Source organism: Lacerta agilis, chromosome 8 (genome assembly GCF_009819535.1).
Source record: "Lacerta agilis isolate rLacAgi1 chromosome 8, rLacAgi1.pri, whole genome shotgun sequence".
NCBI classification, from domain to species: domain Eukaryota; kingdom Metazoa; phylum Chordata; class Lepidosauria; order Squamata; family Lacertidae; genus Lacerta; species Lacerta agilis.
The window spans coordinates 47,708,041-47,722,035 of NC_046319.1; the positions used below are offsets into that span (position 1 = coordinate 47,708,041).

Sequence of the window (13,995 nt, forward strand, 5' to 3'; positions counted from 1 at the left end):
CAATTCCCATCATCCCTGACCACTGGTCCTGTTAGCTAGGGATCATGGGAGCTGTAGGCCAAAACATCTGGAGGGCCGCAGGTTGGGGGTGCCTGGGTTAGGCTGAGAGAAAGTGACTGGGCCCAAGGCCACACACTGAACTTCACAGCTGAAAGGGGATTTTAACCCCAGGTCTCCTAAGTCCTAGTCCCACACTCTGACCCCTACACCATGATGGCTCACTTAGTACCTTCATGACTACAAGAATAGAATGGAGCTTGCTTCTGCTGTCTTGATGCTAAACGCATTTGCTTGAGAATAACCACTAGACCTTGCAGGTTCTGTAAGAAACTTTATAAACAATATTGCTGTGGTGCTACAGCCTTTCCCTGTGTAAATGCACATTATTTTGAGGAAACAATGCAATTTTTTATTACACTTACAAGCAATCTGTTGATAGGAAAAGCCCCAAATGATTTCATTGTTTAGTGACCTTTCATTCACCTCCTGTGGTAATTAACTCAAAATGATCTAATGCTCCTGGAATTTAGAACTGGCGTGATGTAGTCTGGAATGATATTCTTCCTCCACTTTCATAGAAAAGCAAAAGGTACACCACTTGAAAATGAAAAGCAAGGAGGAAAAATGCTGCTAGCAGCCCTCCTGCAACCAGAAGCGGTTTTAGGGTGGCGCGACTGGTGTGGTCCCACTGGGTGCCACCCTGCAGGGGGTGTCAAAACAATGCTGTAGAACGGAGCACAAGAGATGGAGGGGTGCCAGATTTTAGTGCCACACAGGGCATGCTGAAATTTGAGGGCCCGAAGTCCACCACTGCCACAACAGCTCCTCAGTACAAACAAGACCAGAACTTTTGTTGTAGGAATGCTGCCCTCTACAGGAGTCACATGGCTGCACATGGTTCACCCGCTTCCATTTTTTCTTCCTACCTTTGAGGTAGGTTAGGCTGAGAAACAAACAGACCCAAGGCTCAAGGTCACCCAGTTAGCTTAATGGCCAAGTGGGGATTTGAACCCTGGTCTGCCAGGTCCTAGTCCAACACACTAACCACTACACCTCAGTGGCTTCAATGTGAGTTATTCCAAGCTAAGGTGGCACTTTCCAAACAGACATATATAGAACTGAAAACTTTCTGTTCTACAATATATTGAGGTTCATTAGCATTTGGACATAAAGAATGTAGGAACGGGTCAAGTAACAGGAGCCAATTCCAGCAAACTGTTCTCTATTCACACAATGGGTTTTTGAAGTGATTCTGCAAGTTCATACAAAAGTTACAGTGACACGAGTTCTCCATATCATTCTTTTAAAAAGGTAATTCCCCGATAAGAGTTAAAAACAGGAATACAGCTTTCTGTTTATTGAACTCTCAACCCAACCAAGCAAAACTGCATATAACCTATTTTGTTGCAAAGTTTCCAAGGGCATTAACTCAAAGAGGAAGTTTTTAAAGATCAGCAACAGGAAACATGACAACAGACTCAAACCTAAACATTCTGTTTTCTTTGTGAGACACACCTTCTCCATCTGTAGCAAAGTTTATACATGGCACCAACTTTTGGAGAGAGAGGGAGAGAAAACCCTGCAAGACTCACATATCCAACTGGCTGGGTGGAACATTGCTCACTGGTAGAGTGTGTGCTTTGCATCTGTGTCTGCAAAGGGCCCCACATCCAAACCCCAGTATCTCCATGTAAGGCTGAGAAAGAGCTCCTGGCTGAATGAAACCTACTGGCTGATCTCTGGCTGCCTTGCAGGAGATTGGCAAGGGATTGCAATTGTTTAATGATAGCAACAACAAAACAACTTTCCCCCACCTGAATCAGGTTGCTGACATGACAAACCAGGAGTAGACTTTTGTGTAAACTGCGGGAGGCAGGGAAAGATAGGCATGCCTGGCATGCTCTGGTCCATGGGGTCACGAAGAGTCGGACACGACTGAACGACTGAACAACAACTGGGAGCTACCCGGTAAATTCAGTTCTAGTACCGAAAAAAAATCCTGAGACTCAAAGGCACACTGTTTTTTCATTCTTGCTGTGTCTTTTGCACATGGCTCTGGTTAGCAGAAATTGAGTTTCAGTAAAACATACAAAGAAGATCCAATAAGTCTGAAGTCTGCTCATTCTTGACATTGATAACATGGAATGAGATGGGTGAATGGTTTGACTTGAGACTGCTTCCTATATTGCAAAAGCAATGCTTTAGAAATAAATAATGCTCAGCAGCAGAAACTCAGCAGCAACTTATTCACTAAGCAGATTCAGTCATGGCAAAAAGCTTTGTTGGTGGCAACATGGGAGCACACTGCCTTCTGTCTGCTACAGGTAGCATTTCTCTTTGGGTGTCAACCTTGCATGAAGGCGGCCACAGGTCCCTCTATTGGCTGGTCTGAAGACAGGTGAAGTCACCATTTAGGTAAACCTAAGCAGGTTTGGGTCTGGTCAGTGTCTGTAAAGCATATGTATGCCAACTTGGGTTTCATAATGAAGAAAGGTGGTTTATAAACATATAGAAAGTATATTCAGAAGCTTTTTAGCTTAGGTGTGAGCAAATGTTTGTTTATTCAAAATATCAATATGCTCTCTTTAAGAGGAAATAATTCAAAATAAATATAAATATTCCTCTTAGCGAGGGGCGGGGGCGGACCGCGTGTGGCCACCATGCCTCCGAGTCCGACTCCTGAGTCCCAACGAGGTACAGGAGCGCAGCCGAAAGGGCCCTGGCTCCGCCGCAGCGCGCCTTCTTACCTGAGCAGCGCCAGCACCTCAGTCCCGACGGGGCGGGGCCACGAAGGTGGAAGTTGGCAGGGTTGGGCTGGAGAAGCAGTACCTGCCTGCCGCCGCTGCGCCCACACTTTCCAGCGGGCCAGATCACCACAGGTGCGTAAGAAGGCGCCCGCGAGGTCTCTCCCTTGGCCCGACGCCAGGTGTGGAGCTTGAGAAGGGAAAAGCGCGGGAACGGAATCGGGGGTCCACCAAGCCCCGCTACCTGGGCTTGGGTAGGCTGAACAGGAGTCTCGCGCACTTTAGCAAGGGTAAGCGCAAAGGCCTTTGGGTGGTAGCCCGGTGTACGCGCGCTGGCGCCCCCCCTCACCTGTGCGTGCCTGGGGGCGTGGCCCCGCTCACCTGCGGGGCGGTGTCGCAGGCAGACCGAGGCCACTCGCTCCTGCCTGGACTAGCGGAAGAGACGGACTGACTGGCCGGAGAAGGGCCGAGCGCGCGTTCCGCCCTGCCAGCCCATCGCCGGGTGGCCGCGGGAGAGGCTGGCGCGCAATTATTCCCCTCACAAGCAGGTCAGGCTCCCCCCGAGCCTGCCTGCCGCTTCTGCTGAGGTCGACCACCCCGACGACCTCATGGCCTCGGGCTCGTACGACGTGAGCGGCGGCCAAGCCCCGGAGGACGTGGGCCCGACGGCGCAAAACAGGCCGGACAACACGGCGTTCACCCAGCAGCGACTGCCGGCCTGGCAGCCTCTGCTGTCGGCCGGTACGGTGCTGCCGCTCTTCTTCTGCTTAGGCGCGGCCTTCATGGCCCTGGGCTTGGGGCTCCACTTCTCCTCGGAGGATATCCGCGAGCTGGAGCTCGACTACACCGGCGCGACAGGTTCCAATTGCGCTCGCTGCGCCAACGTCACCAGCAGCCCCACCCGCCATGCACCTTGCACCTGCGTGCTGCGCTTCGAGCTGCCCGTGGATTACCCTGCGCCCGTCTGCCTCTACTACCAGCTCTCCAACTACTACCAAAACAACCGGCGCTACAGCATCTCTCGCGACAACGCGCAGCTCAGCGGGGATTCCTGGGCGCTGACCAACCCCATCACCGAGTGTCAGCCTTACCAAAGGAACCACAAGCTCCCCATCGCCCCCTGTGGGAACATTGCCAACAGCCTCTTCAATGACACCTTCGCCCTGTACCATGTGCTTCGCAATGGCTCCATGGTCTCTGTGCCCCTGGACAAGAGAGGCATCTCCTGGTGGACCGACACCAACGTCAAGTTCCGGAACCCTGAACCGGTCAATGGGAGCCTGGCTCTGGCCTTCAAGAACACCATCAAGCCTCCCAACTGGCCCTACCCAGTCTATGACTTGGGCAACAACACGGGCCCAAACAACACGGGCTTTGTCAATGAGGACTTTATTGTGTGGATGCGCATCGCCGCCCTGCCCACCTTCCGCAAGCTGTACGCCCGCATCCGCCAGGGGAATTTCTCTGTGGGGTTGCCCCGTGGCACGTACCAGCTCAATGTCACCTACAATTACCCTGTCCTCTCTTTCAGTGGCAGCAAGAAGGTCATTTTCAGCACACTTTCCTGGATGGGGGGAAAGAATCCTTTCTTGGGCATTGCTTATCTCGTTTGTGGTTCGGCCTGCATCCTCACTGGCATTGTCATGCTAGTTGTGCATTTGAAATATCGGCAACAAAATGAGGAAGATTAATAGAGCAGACTCTGACAGTCAACAGGTTTAGGGGAGGACTGCTGCAGAAAGTTTGCTGGCCAGATTCTTTCTATTTCTGGTATTAGAATTAAACTTAGCTTGTAGCCTTTTTTTTTTTTTTTAAAGAACCCTCATCTTCAGAGTAGTCGAGAATCAAATAGATGCCTCTAATTGTGTGTGAGAATGTGTGTGCTGCCATCTTCGGTCACTATAATTTCAGACATATAGGGTATTTCTGCCAAGAATAGCTAACCACTGCATGGTTTTCTTTATTCACAACAGAGATGCCCCCAAGGAAATCCATGTTTAATTAAGGATACAGGAGAGACTCCTCTTGTTTAGTGCTTATGAAACATGGCCTGTTTTCAGAATACTGAGAAGACATGTCCTTTGAAAAGGAGTACCGTGCCAAAGTTTTAATACTGAGAACATACTTCAGCAATTTGATTTCTTCTCCAGCAGAATTATTCCCAGGTTGAGAGTCTTGCTGGAATGACTTGAATGTAGTATCATACATTCGTGTGTCTTATTTTACAGCAGTCTTCTGTGGATGTGCTATCTGGCTAACTTCAGAAGTGATGCATAAATACCTGGGGGATTCTACATGCAGTGATACACAAAGTGTGTTCACTGGTGGGGTTTACAGCATTCTCCATACTTTATTGTGTTGACTATGAGCCAGCTGCACTTGCTTAATAATGCATTTTAAATTCTTTGTTGGGATTCAACCATCTTTGGATGTCTTGGGTTCTAGGATATCAGTTACTTTAGCCTTCTCTTTCACATATGAAGACATGCCCATTGAGATTGATGGTAAGCATGCTACTGGGGGGGGGGGGAGAATATTAAGTAGCATGCATAGGAAATCCACCCATGCTGATTTTCTAGTGTTCTGTTTTGCTTGCAGACAACTGACTGGAAATATCTTTGCTTTTTGGTAACTAATCCCATTTTAAAATTCTCATTCCATAGAAGGTTGAATAAATCTGAATGACTGAGAACTGAAACATATTTTAGTGTCATTCCATTTTTTTAAAAAAATCACCCAACAAGCAGGAAGTCCTACTTATTTCACTGCAGCTAAGCAAAATGTAGTCAGGAGGAGGACTTTGTTGTTAAGAGTTGACAGAACACTAAAAGATCGCTTGGTTTTCAGTGACATATGAATGGATAAGAAATCACGTTGCTTGGAGATACACTTGAGTTCACCTGTTCCCACCCCATCCAGTGATAAAATGATTGTGGGACATCCCAGTTTGGGTGTGACCTTCAGCATATAGTGTGATGCCTAGGAGGAGGATGGAACTGAAGCATCCAAGCCCAAGGACCCTTCCTGATCTTGCCCATTTTGTAGAAAGAGTGGAAATAGCACCTGAACAGCCCTAGGCATGGACGATGTGAAATGTGCCCTTCTGCCAAGGGGGAACTCAAAAGCTTTAGATGTAGGTGTGCATCCTCCAGCATGTAGAGTGAAAAGAAAACTTTACATGTGTGAGGTATGCAAGAAATCCAATTTGCTGACATCCACAAAAGGCTTCTTTCTTCCAGCACCCAGGAGAAATGGCAGCAGTAGTGGGGAACCAAACATACCTGTAGGTTGTTGGCAAGTTTTGGCACTGTTTTCCAGCCACTGTGACCAAAAGAGGTAGCCAGTGAGCCTGACCACATGTATTCAGTCTTTTAAAGAGGCTAATGGTTTTAACTCGTTCTCAAGTGGCTGAAATGGACATGGTACAGGAGACTCATGATCAGAATTTCCAGGTCTGTTCCTTTTTTAACTTCAAGTAGATGGGATCGTAGTAGGCGCACTTTTTATAACAAGAATACAAAGCTGAAAATGAATGAAATGCAGCTAAAATCTGATGTTCATTTTTCACATGGTCTAGTCCTCATCTGAAGACTGCAAAAAACAAAGCCCTAATTCCCCCGCCCACCCCCCTAATATTCTTATGAGGGTTCCTTCTCCAGCCAGAAAGTGGCTGGAAGTGGGGATGCAGCAAAAGGTCCTCCTTTCCTTCCAGCAGTGGCAGCTTAAATATGAAATCTTAGGCGTAGTACTGCACCCAGAGCTCAGAAATTGCTCGCAGTAATGAAATTCCCTGTTGCAAAACACACCTAGAACAGTTTTGAACGCTGATGTTGCTTGAATGCCTTCATCAGACTTTCTTCCAGTAGCACCTTAGAGACCAACTAAGTTTGTTCTTGGTATGAGCTTGGTATATCTGAAGTATCTGGTATCTGAAGAAGTGTGCATGCACACGAAAGCTCATACCAAGAACAAACTTAGTTGGTCTCTAAGGTGCTACTGGAAGGAATTTATTTTATTTTGTTTTGTTTTGACTATGGCAGACCAACATGGCTACCTACCTGTAACTTCATCAGACTTTGTTAGCCAGAGGGTCAAGATGTAACAATAGCTGCCAATACAGCCACAGAGGTTACCATACACTTGAAAGCTACATCACATGTTATTGTTAGCAAGCCAGCCTGAGCCAAAAGTAAGCAATGAATATAAATGTTACCTTTGCATAGTACACCAATTTCTGTGCGCGTGCACACCCACGCACCATATTGCCCTCCATTCAGAAAAGCAGAGAAGACCCATTCCAGCCAAGCAAAACCACTCAAGGAAGATGTGCAGCAAGGCCTGCAGAGAGTTCTGAGAGCCAAATAGAGATTTGGAAGGCCATATTTAGCTGCTGTGTCTGAGGTTCCCCACCTCTGCTCTACTTCCAGACTTGAAGTCACTCTCTCTCCGAATTCTAGTTTCTCTCCCAAGTGGGGAGAGCGCTAGACCCACTGAAACTAATAGACATGGCTAATTTAGGTCTACTCTGAGTAGGACTTAGTTGGCTGCGACCCTTTATATCCAGGTCTACCCTGCTTGGATAATTCGTTTCATTGGTTACTTATTAATGGCAGCAAGAATATGGAAAGCTAGAAATTGGAAAGAAGCAAAGGGTTTAAATACACAAAAATGGTATAACATAATTTGGGACATAGCACTCTGAAAAAACTGGGGCAAAACTTGGCTAGAGGGCAACAAACATGATTCCCTCATGGGAGACAGGAGGTAATTCATACAGCATGCAAAAAAAGTATCTCCAGAACAGAATGTATCTGATGCCTGCATTCCATAATATATGATTGTGTTAACAGTCTCCTACATATTGATACTTGCAGCTTTCAGTTTCTATGCAGTTCAGTGCTTGCATTAACTTCACTATTATTGTTTACATCTAAACTTTGCCTTTGGGTTGGGGAAAGGGAGGGAGGGGGATGTTCAGTTTGTAATTATTTTCTTTTCCATAAATAAAATAAACTGAGTTATATTGAAATAACAAAATCTTTGGTCATGATCAGCTGCAAAACGGAGTGGGCGAATGATAAAAGTTTGGCCCACCCCTCTACTGGGGAAAAACAAACAAACCCATGCTGTCACCTACTTCAGACAGAGCAGAAGACTTGTTCATGCAACTTGGGAATTTTCCCCCTGCTCCTAAAAAAAAATCCCTTTTGCCTGATAATTGCTGATCCATCAGATAACGTTATGTACATTCTCGTTCCTTTGTGTTTTTATAGGAAACAAAATCCTCACCCCACCTGGCTTACAAATAAAATTCAGGTTAGGAAGTCTCTTTTCACACTCAAGTACTCCCCCTCTTTTCTTCAGTTACGCAATAAATATATTCCTTAGCAAAGTGCAGTATCCAGAAGTTAATCATTTCCACAGAACTGCTCTATATGTCCTGTGGAAAGAATGTAAGCAGCATGTGTTTTTTTACAAAAACTCTGGGCATTTCCCTTTCTTCTAATGCAAATCAGCCAAGGGACTTTTCTGCTTTTTATGGGTTTTGTTTTTTGTTTTTTTAAAGAAATACTTGCAACATGTGGCAGAATAAGAGACTTTCACAACCCCAGCTTGAAATGGAAGAACTATGTCATGTGGATAAACATTACTCAGAGTCAAAGAAAAATGAGGTATAGTATCATGAGATGTACTTGCTCCCACATAGCCTCTTCCTTTTTTGTGCAAGGGAGTAGAATAATGATGATGATGATGATGATGATGATGATGATGATAATTTATTATTTATACCCCGCCCATCTGGCTGGGTCTCCCCGGCCACTCTGGGTGGCTTCCAACAAATATTAAAATACAATACAAAGTCACAAATTAAAAACTTCCTAAACAGGGCTGCTGTAGTGCGAGTGGGCCTCTCCTAGGTGAATTAGAGGTTGCTAAGTATAATAAAAGCGGCATCTTGAGAATGTGAGCCTGCTTGCCGTGCCTGGCGCTCCCTTTAAAGATAAACTTTCCCCTCTTACCCTTCTTAAGGGGCTATCTAGCCAAACCAAGATTTACGCTAATTGGTGTCCTTGCCCAGCTGGGAGGGAGAGTTAAAGATCAAACAGTGACCATTAGAGAAAAGCAGCGAGGCTGGGAAAATTGGGGAGTATACAGACACCCGGAGCCGCTGTTAAATAACATGCATACAGCTGCGTTAACTACCTGACACTTGTGAATTATGCCTGAGGTCCTTAGGGATTGGAGGATGTATATTCAAGCTTAAATCGGGTTGGATAATTATCGGGATACCACGGGGGATTATTATGTATATTAGTCCCGCGTTTAGAGATGCTAATTGTCAGAGACCGGTGGCTGGTTTTGACCAGGAGGCTGTAACTCTCAGCTGGGGGCAAGCGGTTAGCTGCCCCGGGAAAACTCACTCTGTGTTCGTGCTGGATAGCCGAGAACAACTGTCTGTTACTTTAACCAAGCCTTGTGTGAGTATGTTTAGTTAGTTATATTTTACAACGTTCTTATTTTCTGTTTGTACTCTTTTCTAAGAAACGTGTAACCTTGTTTTAACTTCTTTGCTTTTAAATAAACTTTTGAACTTTAGTTCTGTTGCCTTGTTTTGCCTTTGGTTAATAGTGAAGCTGAGTCCAGCGTCTGACCATTCGGACCCTACCAGGTTCTTGAGTATCCTTTGGCTACACCGTAAAGTGGGCCAAGGTGTGAAGCCTGTGTAATTAAGGTGGAGGTGTGACTCCCTGACACCTCTATCGGCTTCACAGCAAGGGAGTGGTGGCAGCGTACCTGTATGTATTTGGTCATGCTTTTTGGGTTCCCGCAGACCTTCCCCCGCCTAGCTAATAGCTCTACGGGGCTCAGAGGCAGATAATAGCCGAGGGGAGGAGGAGGGGCTGTGAGAAATCCACTACATGGTGGCAGCGGTGGGATTTCGACTTCGCTGATCAAAGGCAAACTAAGAAACACTAATTGTGTAGGCACGTATTTCTTGTGAAGAGTACAAACGTTTTCTAATTGGATTAGTAAGTTAGGGATGGCAGGAGTGTCAGACCCGACCGAGACTTTGCAGACTCTGGACCGATGGGGGTCGAGAGAAAGTCTCAGTCCCCCGCCTTATGGGACAGAGTTACCAAAGAGACCAACTTCAAAGGGAGCGGAGGCTCCGTTGTTCTCAGATGACGACTCGGAGGGGGAGGAAGCTCACCGTTCCGGAGGGCCTCTAGCAGAAGCCAGGGAAGAGGTGCAGCAGCAATTCCAAACTTGTTGGGAGGAAGAGGTTCGTGCAGCCAAGGTGCACTTAGAGGGAAGATATTCCACAACTTCCGAGCCGACAGTACGCCCTAAGCAGACGGTGTGTGTGCCAGGTCGAGGCTGGGGTTCAGGCAGCCTTATGGACGTCCAGAGAGCGCGTCAGCGTCACCCTGCTGCAGCCGGACCAGCTAGCGTGGGGGAGCGGATTCAGCAGGAGCTGCCGAGATGCTTCAAGGAGGGCCGTGCCAGGGATGTGGATGACTACCGCGAGCCGGGACATCAGCCCAGGGGCCGTGCCAAAGACGTGAGTGACTATCAGGGTTTGAGACCACAGTTTAGAGGGCAGACCACGGATGTGGGGGACTATAGAGGGGCTCGCAGAGCCACTGCCCAGCGGGAAGAGGAGATGGGGCACCCTGTTTATCGAGAGGGTAGCCCTGGGAGAGCATATTCGCCGGATGGACAGAGGGGACCCAGGGGGCTGCCTCAATGGACTGAGCAGGGGGAAGTCTATCTGCCACGCCCAAGGAACCGGCAGGACTACTGGGAAGAACAGGCAGAGCGTCCGGAGGGACGTAGGGCGTATTACCCCCCTCCTCGAGAATACAGCCAGGGAGAGCGTCCCCGGGTTGCCCCAAGACGATCACCAGGCGAGGTGGCGTTGCAAGACATTAATTTGAAGCTCTTTCCTACTTACAAGCCACCCAATGATGTGTTAAGTTTTTTAACACTGTTCGAACTGACTTGCAAAGAAGTGGGTGTGCCTGAGCGTCTGTATATGACTGTTTTGCGATCTTTAGTCACAGCAGAGCTGGCTGATTTGTTGGGCCAGATGCCAGCGCAACAATTCTTAAATTATCGTCTTTATAAAGAGCTTGTGCTTCAACGTTATGGCCGCCAGCCAGAGTGCTATAGACGCGCCTTTCGAAAGGTGGACAAGTCAGCGTCCACAGAGAACTTTCCTCTTGTTGCAGCAAAAGTTGCGCAGCAGTTTGATTTTTGGTTGTCAGCCGCAGAAGTGGATACCTTTGCGAAGTTAAGACAAACTATGATTTTGGAACAATTTATGCGCTATCTGCCTGCAGAACTGGCTAGCTTAGTGGCAGACCAAAATCCAACTACTTATGAGCAGGCTGCGAAGTATGCAGAATCGTTCCGCTTGAACAGGACTAATTTGGGCAATAAAAGCCAGCCGGCCGGAGGCCGATCTGCTAATTTAGGGTCGGCGGGGAAGGCTGCTTTTCAACCCAGAGAGTGGGAGAAAAAACCTGGAGTGGTGCCTAAGGACTCTGTGTCGGGGGGAGGCGACAAGGCCAAAATTACCCCTGCCTCAGGACTCTGCTTTTATTGCCGGCGCGAGGGCCATGTCAAAGCATTTTGTCCGCTTCTGAAAGAAAAGCGGGGCCCCGTAGCTTCGTCCACTCCGGCGGTCCGTGTGATCCAACTCCCTGAGGAAGACTGGGATGCAGAAATCCAAGCCCAGATGGCAAGGGAGACCACCGACCTGGACGGGAGGGAGCAGGGTTTGAAGCCGCCTGCTGTGGCTCCTAGAAGTATTATGTCTGTTGCCTCTGCTCCTAGTGTGGGACCTGTTGGGACTGGGACAAATGTGGCTGTGGCACCACACATAGATTGGGCGAATATGGAGTATTCTGCACCCATTAGAATTAATCGCATTACAGTTAACTCATTTCGTGACTCTGGAGCTGATATCACCAGCGTGGCAAAGAACTTGGTTCTGCCACAGCAGATCCAGCCAAAGCCTTTGAAAGTGTCCCCATATGGGGTGGACGCTATCTACCGTCCTACTGCGATTGTGCCAGTGTCTTACCAAGGATATGAGGGGGATCATTTCGTAATCCTGCATGATCCTGGGGAATGTAAGACAGCGGCTTTGATTGGGAATGATCTTGGGTACAAAGCCTATCTGCAAACTTTATCAGAGTGTACCCCAAAGACGGAGATTCAACTAGCTGAAATGCCAGAGGGGGAGGAACAGAGCCATTCTTGTCAGCAGCTGGCTGAGAGCCCTCAGGAGGAAGGGGGGCCGCCCTTTCCACCCAGCCAGGCCGCAGTGACTGAGTTTGGGACTCCGGCCGTGCTGGAAAATCTACAAGTGTTTGCAGCTGAGCAGCAATCTGATCCTTCCTTGCAAGATTGTCGGGAGGCAGCAAAGAAACCCTCTCGAGGGGAGAAACGTGTGGGGTTTTCGTATCAGAAAGATCTGTTATATCGACAGTTCTGGCCGAAGAGGAGTGCAGACCAGGACTGTGTTTTGCAATTAGTAGTCCCTATGTCCATGCGTGAGAAAGTCTTAACTCTAGCTCATTCTGATGCTTTAGCTGGACATTTTGGGGTAAAGGGGACTCTTGAACGTGTCTCTCGTTATTTCTATTGGCCTGATGTTCATAAAAGTGTAAAAAATTATGTAAGGTCTTGTGATGTGTGTCAAAGGGTGGGGAATGCTCGAGATGCTAGACCTAACTCCTTGCAGAGTGTCCCTTTGGAGGCCCATGTGTTTGAAAAGTGGGGAATTGATTTATTGGGGCCTTTGCCGAAAGCTAAAGGCGGGAAGATGTACATCTGTTCTGTTTTGGATTATGCTTCTCGTTATTTGTGGGCGGTGCCTCTACCTAATACCTCCGCCCAAAGTTTAGTGAAAGCTTTGATGCAGGCTTTTTGCACTCTGGGTATGCCTAGAGTCATTGTTTCAGACCTGGGTACGAATTTTATGGCAGGACTGACCCAAAAGGTTTTGCAGGTTGCTAAGATTTCCCATCACCCTGCAGTGGCTTTTCAACACCAAGGAAATGGGGCGGTGGAACGGGTACAACGAACCCTGGGCCAGATGTTACGGAAATATGCCTTGGCTCATGGTCCCCATTGGGATCAGAACTTGCCCTTTGTAGTAGCTGCATATAATGACTCTTACCAGAGAAGCCTGGGGTTTGCCCCAAACCAAGTGGTTTTTGGGAGACTTTTGAATTCTCCTCTGTCCATGCTCAGGAGCGAGTGGGAGGGGACCGAAGGAGAAGAAGGCATTAAGTTACCCTCTGTGTCAGAATATTTTGTAAACTTGAGAAAAACTCTGTCTGAGATCTGGGAACTTGCCAAAGAGAATTTAGAAGGGGCACGTGTGACCCAGAAAAGGGATTATGATGTGAAAGCAGTACAAAAGGATTTTGAGGTGGGAGACAAAGTCCTGATCCTGAAACCCGGTCGCCCACATAAACTGGATGTTAAATGGAGTGGACCAGGGGTGGTTACAGCTAAGCTAAGTACTGTGCGCTATTTGGTGGATTGTTCTGAGTTGCACGAGCGCCCAAAGGAGTACCATGCTAATTCCTTAAAACGGTACTTTGAGCCCGGGGTCCCTATCCTAGCCATTTCAGGAGGTTTAGGGGATACCCCTTCTGCACCTCTGGATCTTTTGGAAGAATACAAGCAGGCTGGTGCTATTTCAGATGTTTTACGGTTGCCGGGACTGTCAGAACGGCAAGCTGAGGAGCTGTATGAGGCCCTCAAGCCCTTTGAAAATACTTTCAGCACCAAGCCTGGTCGAACCCATTTGGCGCAGCACCACTTTAATACAGGGGATGCCGCTCCTATTGCCTCTCGTCCCTATAGGGTCAGTGAGGCGCATGCCCGCAGTGTGGAGGCGGAGTTGAAAGAAATGTTAGAACTAGATGTCATAGAGCCTAGTAAGAGTGCGTGGTCGTCTCCTATAGTTTTGGTGCCCAAGGCCGGGGGCGGAATTCGCTTTTGTGCAGATTATAGGAGGTTAAACTTGGTGACTACCCCAGATGTTTTTCCCCTGCCCAGGGTTGATACCTTAATTGAGAAACTGGGAGGGGCCAAGTTCATTTCTGTGTTGGATTTGACCAAAGGATACTGGCAGATCCCTCTGACCCCTGAAGCGGCTGAAAAGTCAGCTTTTACCACTCATGTGGGGCTGTTTCAATTCAAAGTTCTCCCGTTTGGACTCCGAAAC

At 47.9% G+C, this 13,995-nt stretch overlaps 1 protein-coding gene across 1 annotated transcript; it reads left to right on the forward strand.

Annotated features, from left to right (window-relative positions):
* Positions 1-3,023: 3,023 nt before the first annotated feature.
* Positions 3,024-4,501, forward strand: TMEM30B (transmembrane protein 30B). Its single transcript, XM_033157233.1, has one exon. It carries the CDS (start codon positions 3,353-3,355, stop codon positions 4,433-4,435), a length of 1,083 nt encoding a protein of 360 aa, XP_033013124.1. The 5' UTR covers positions 3,024-3,352; the 3' UTR covers positions 4,436-4,501.
* Positions 4,502-13,995: the final 9,494 nt, after the last annotated feature.

Bases quoted from the DNA above. Each gene is read 5' to 3' on its own strand.
- TMEM30B (XM_033157233.1), top strand. From the start codon at position 3,353: ATGGCCTCGGGCTCGTACGACGTGAGCGGCGGCCAAGCCCCGGAGGAC.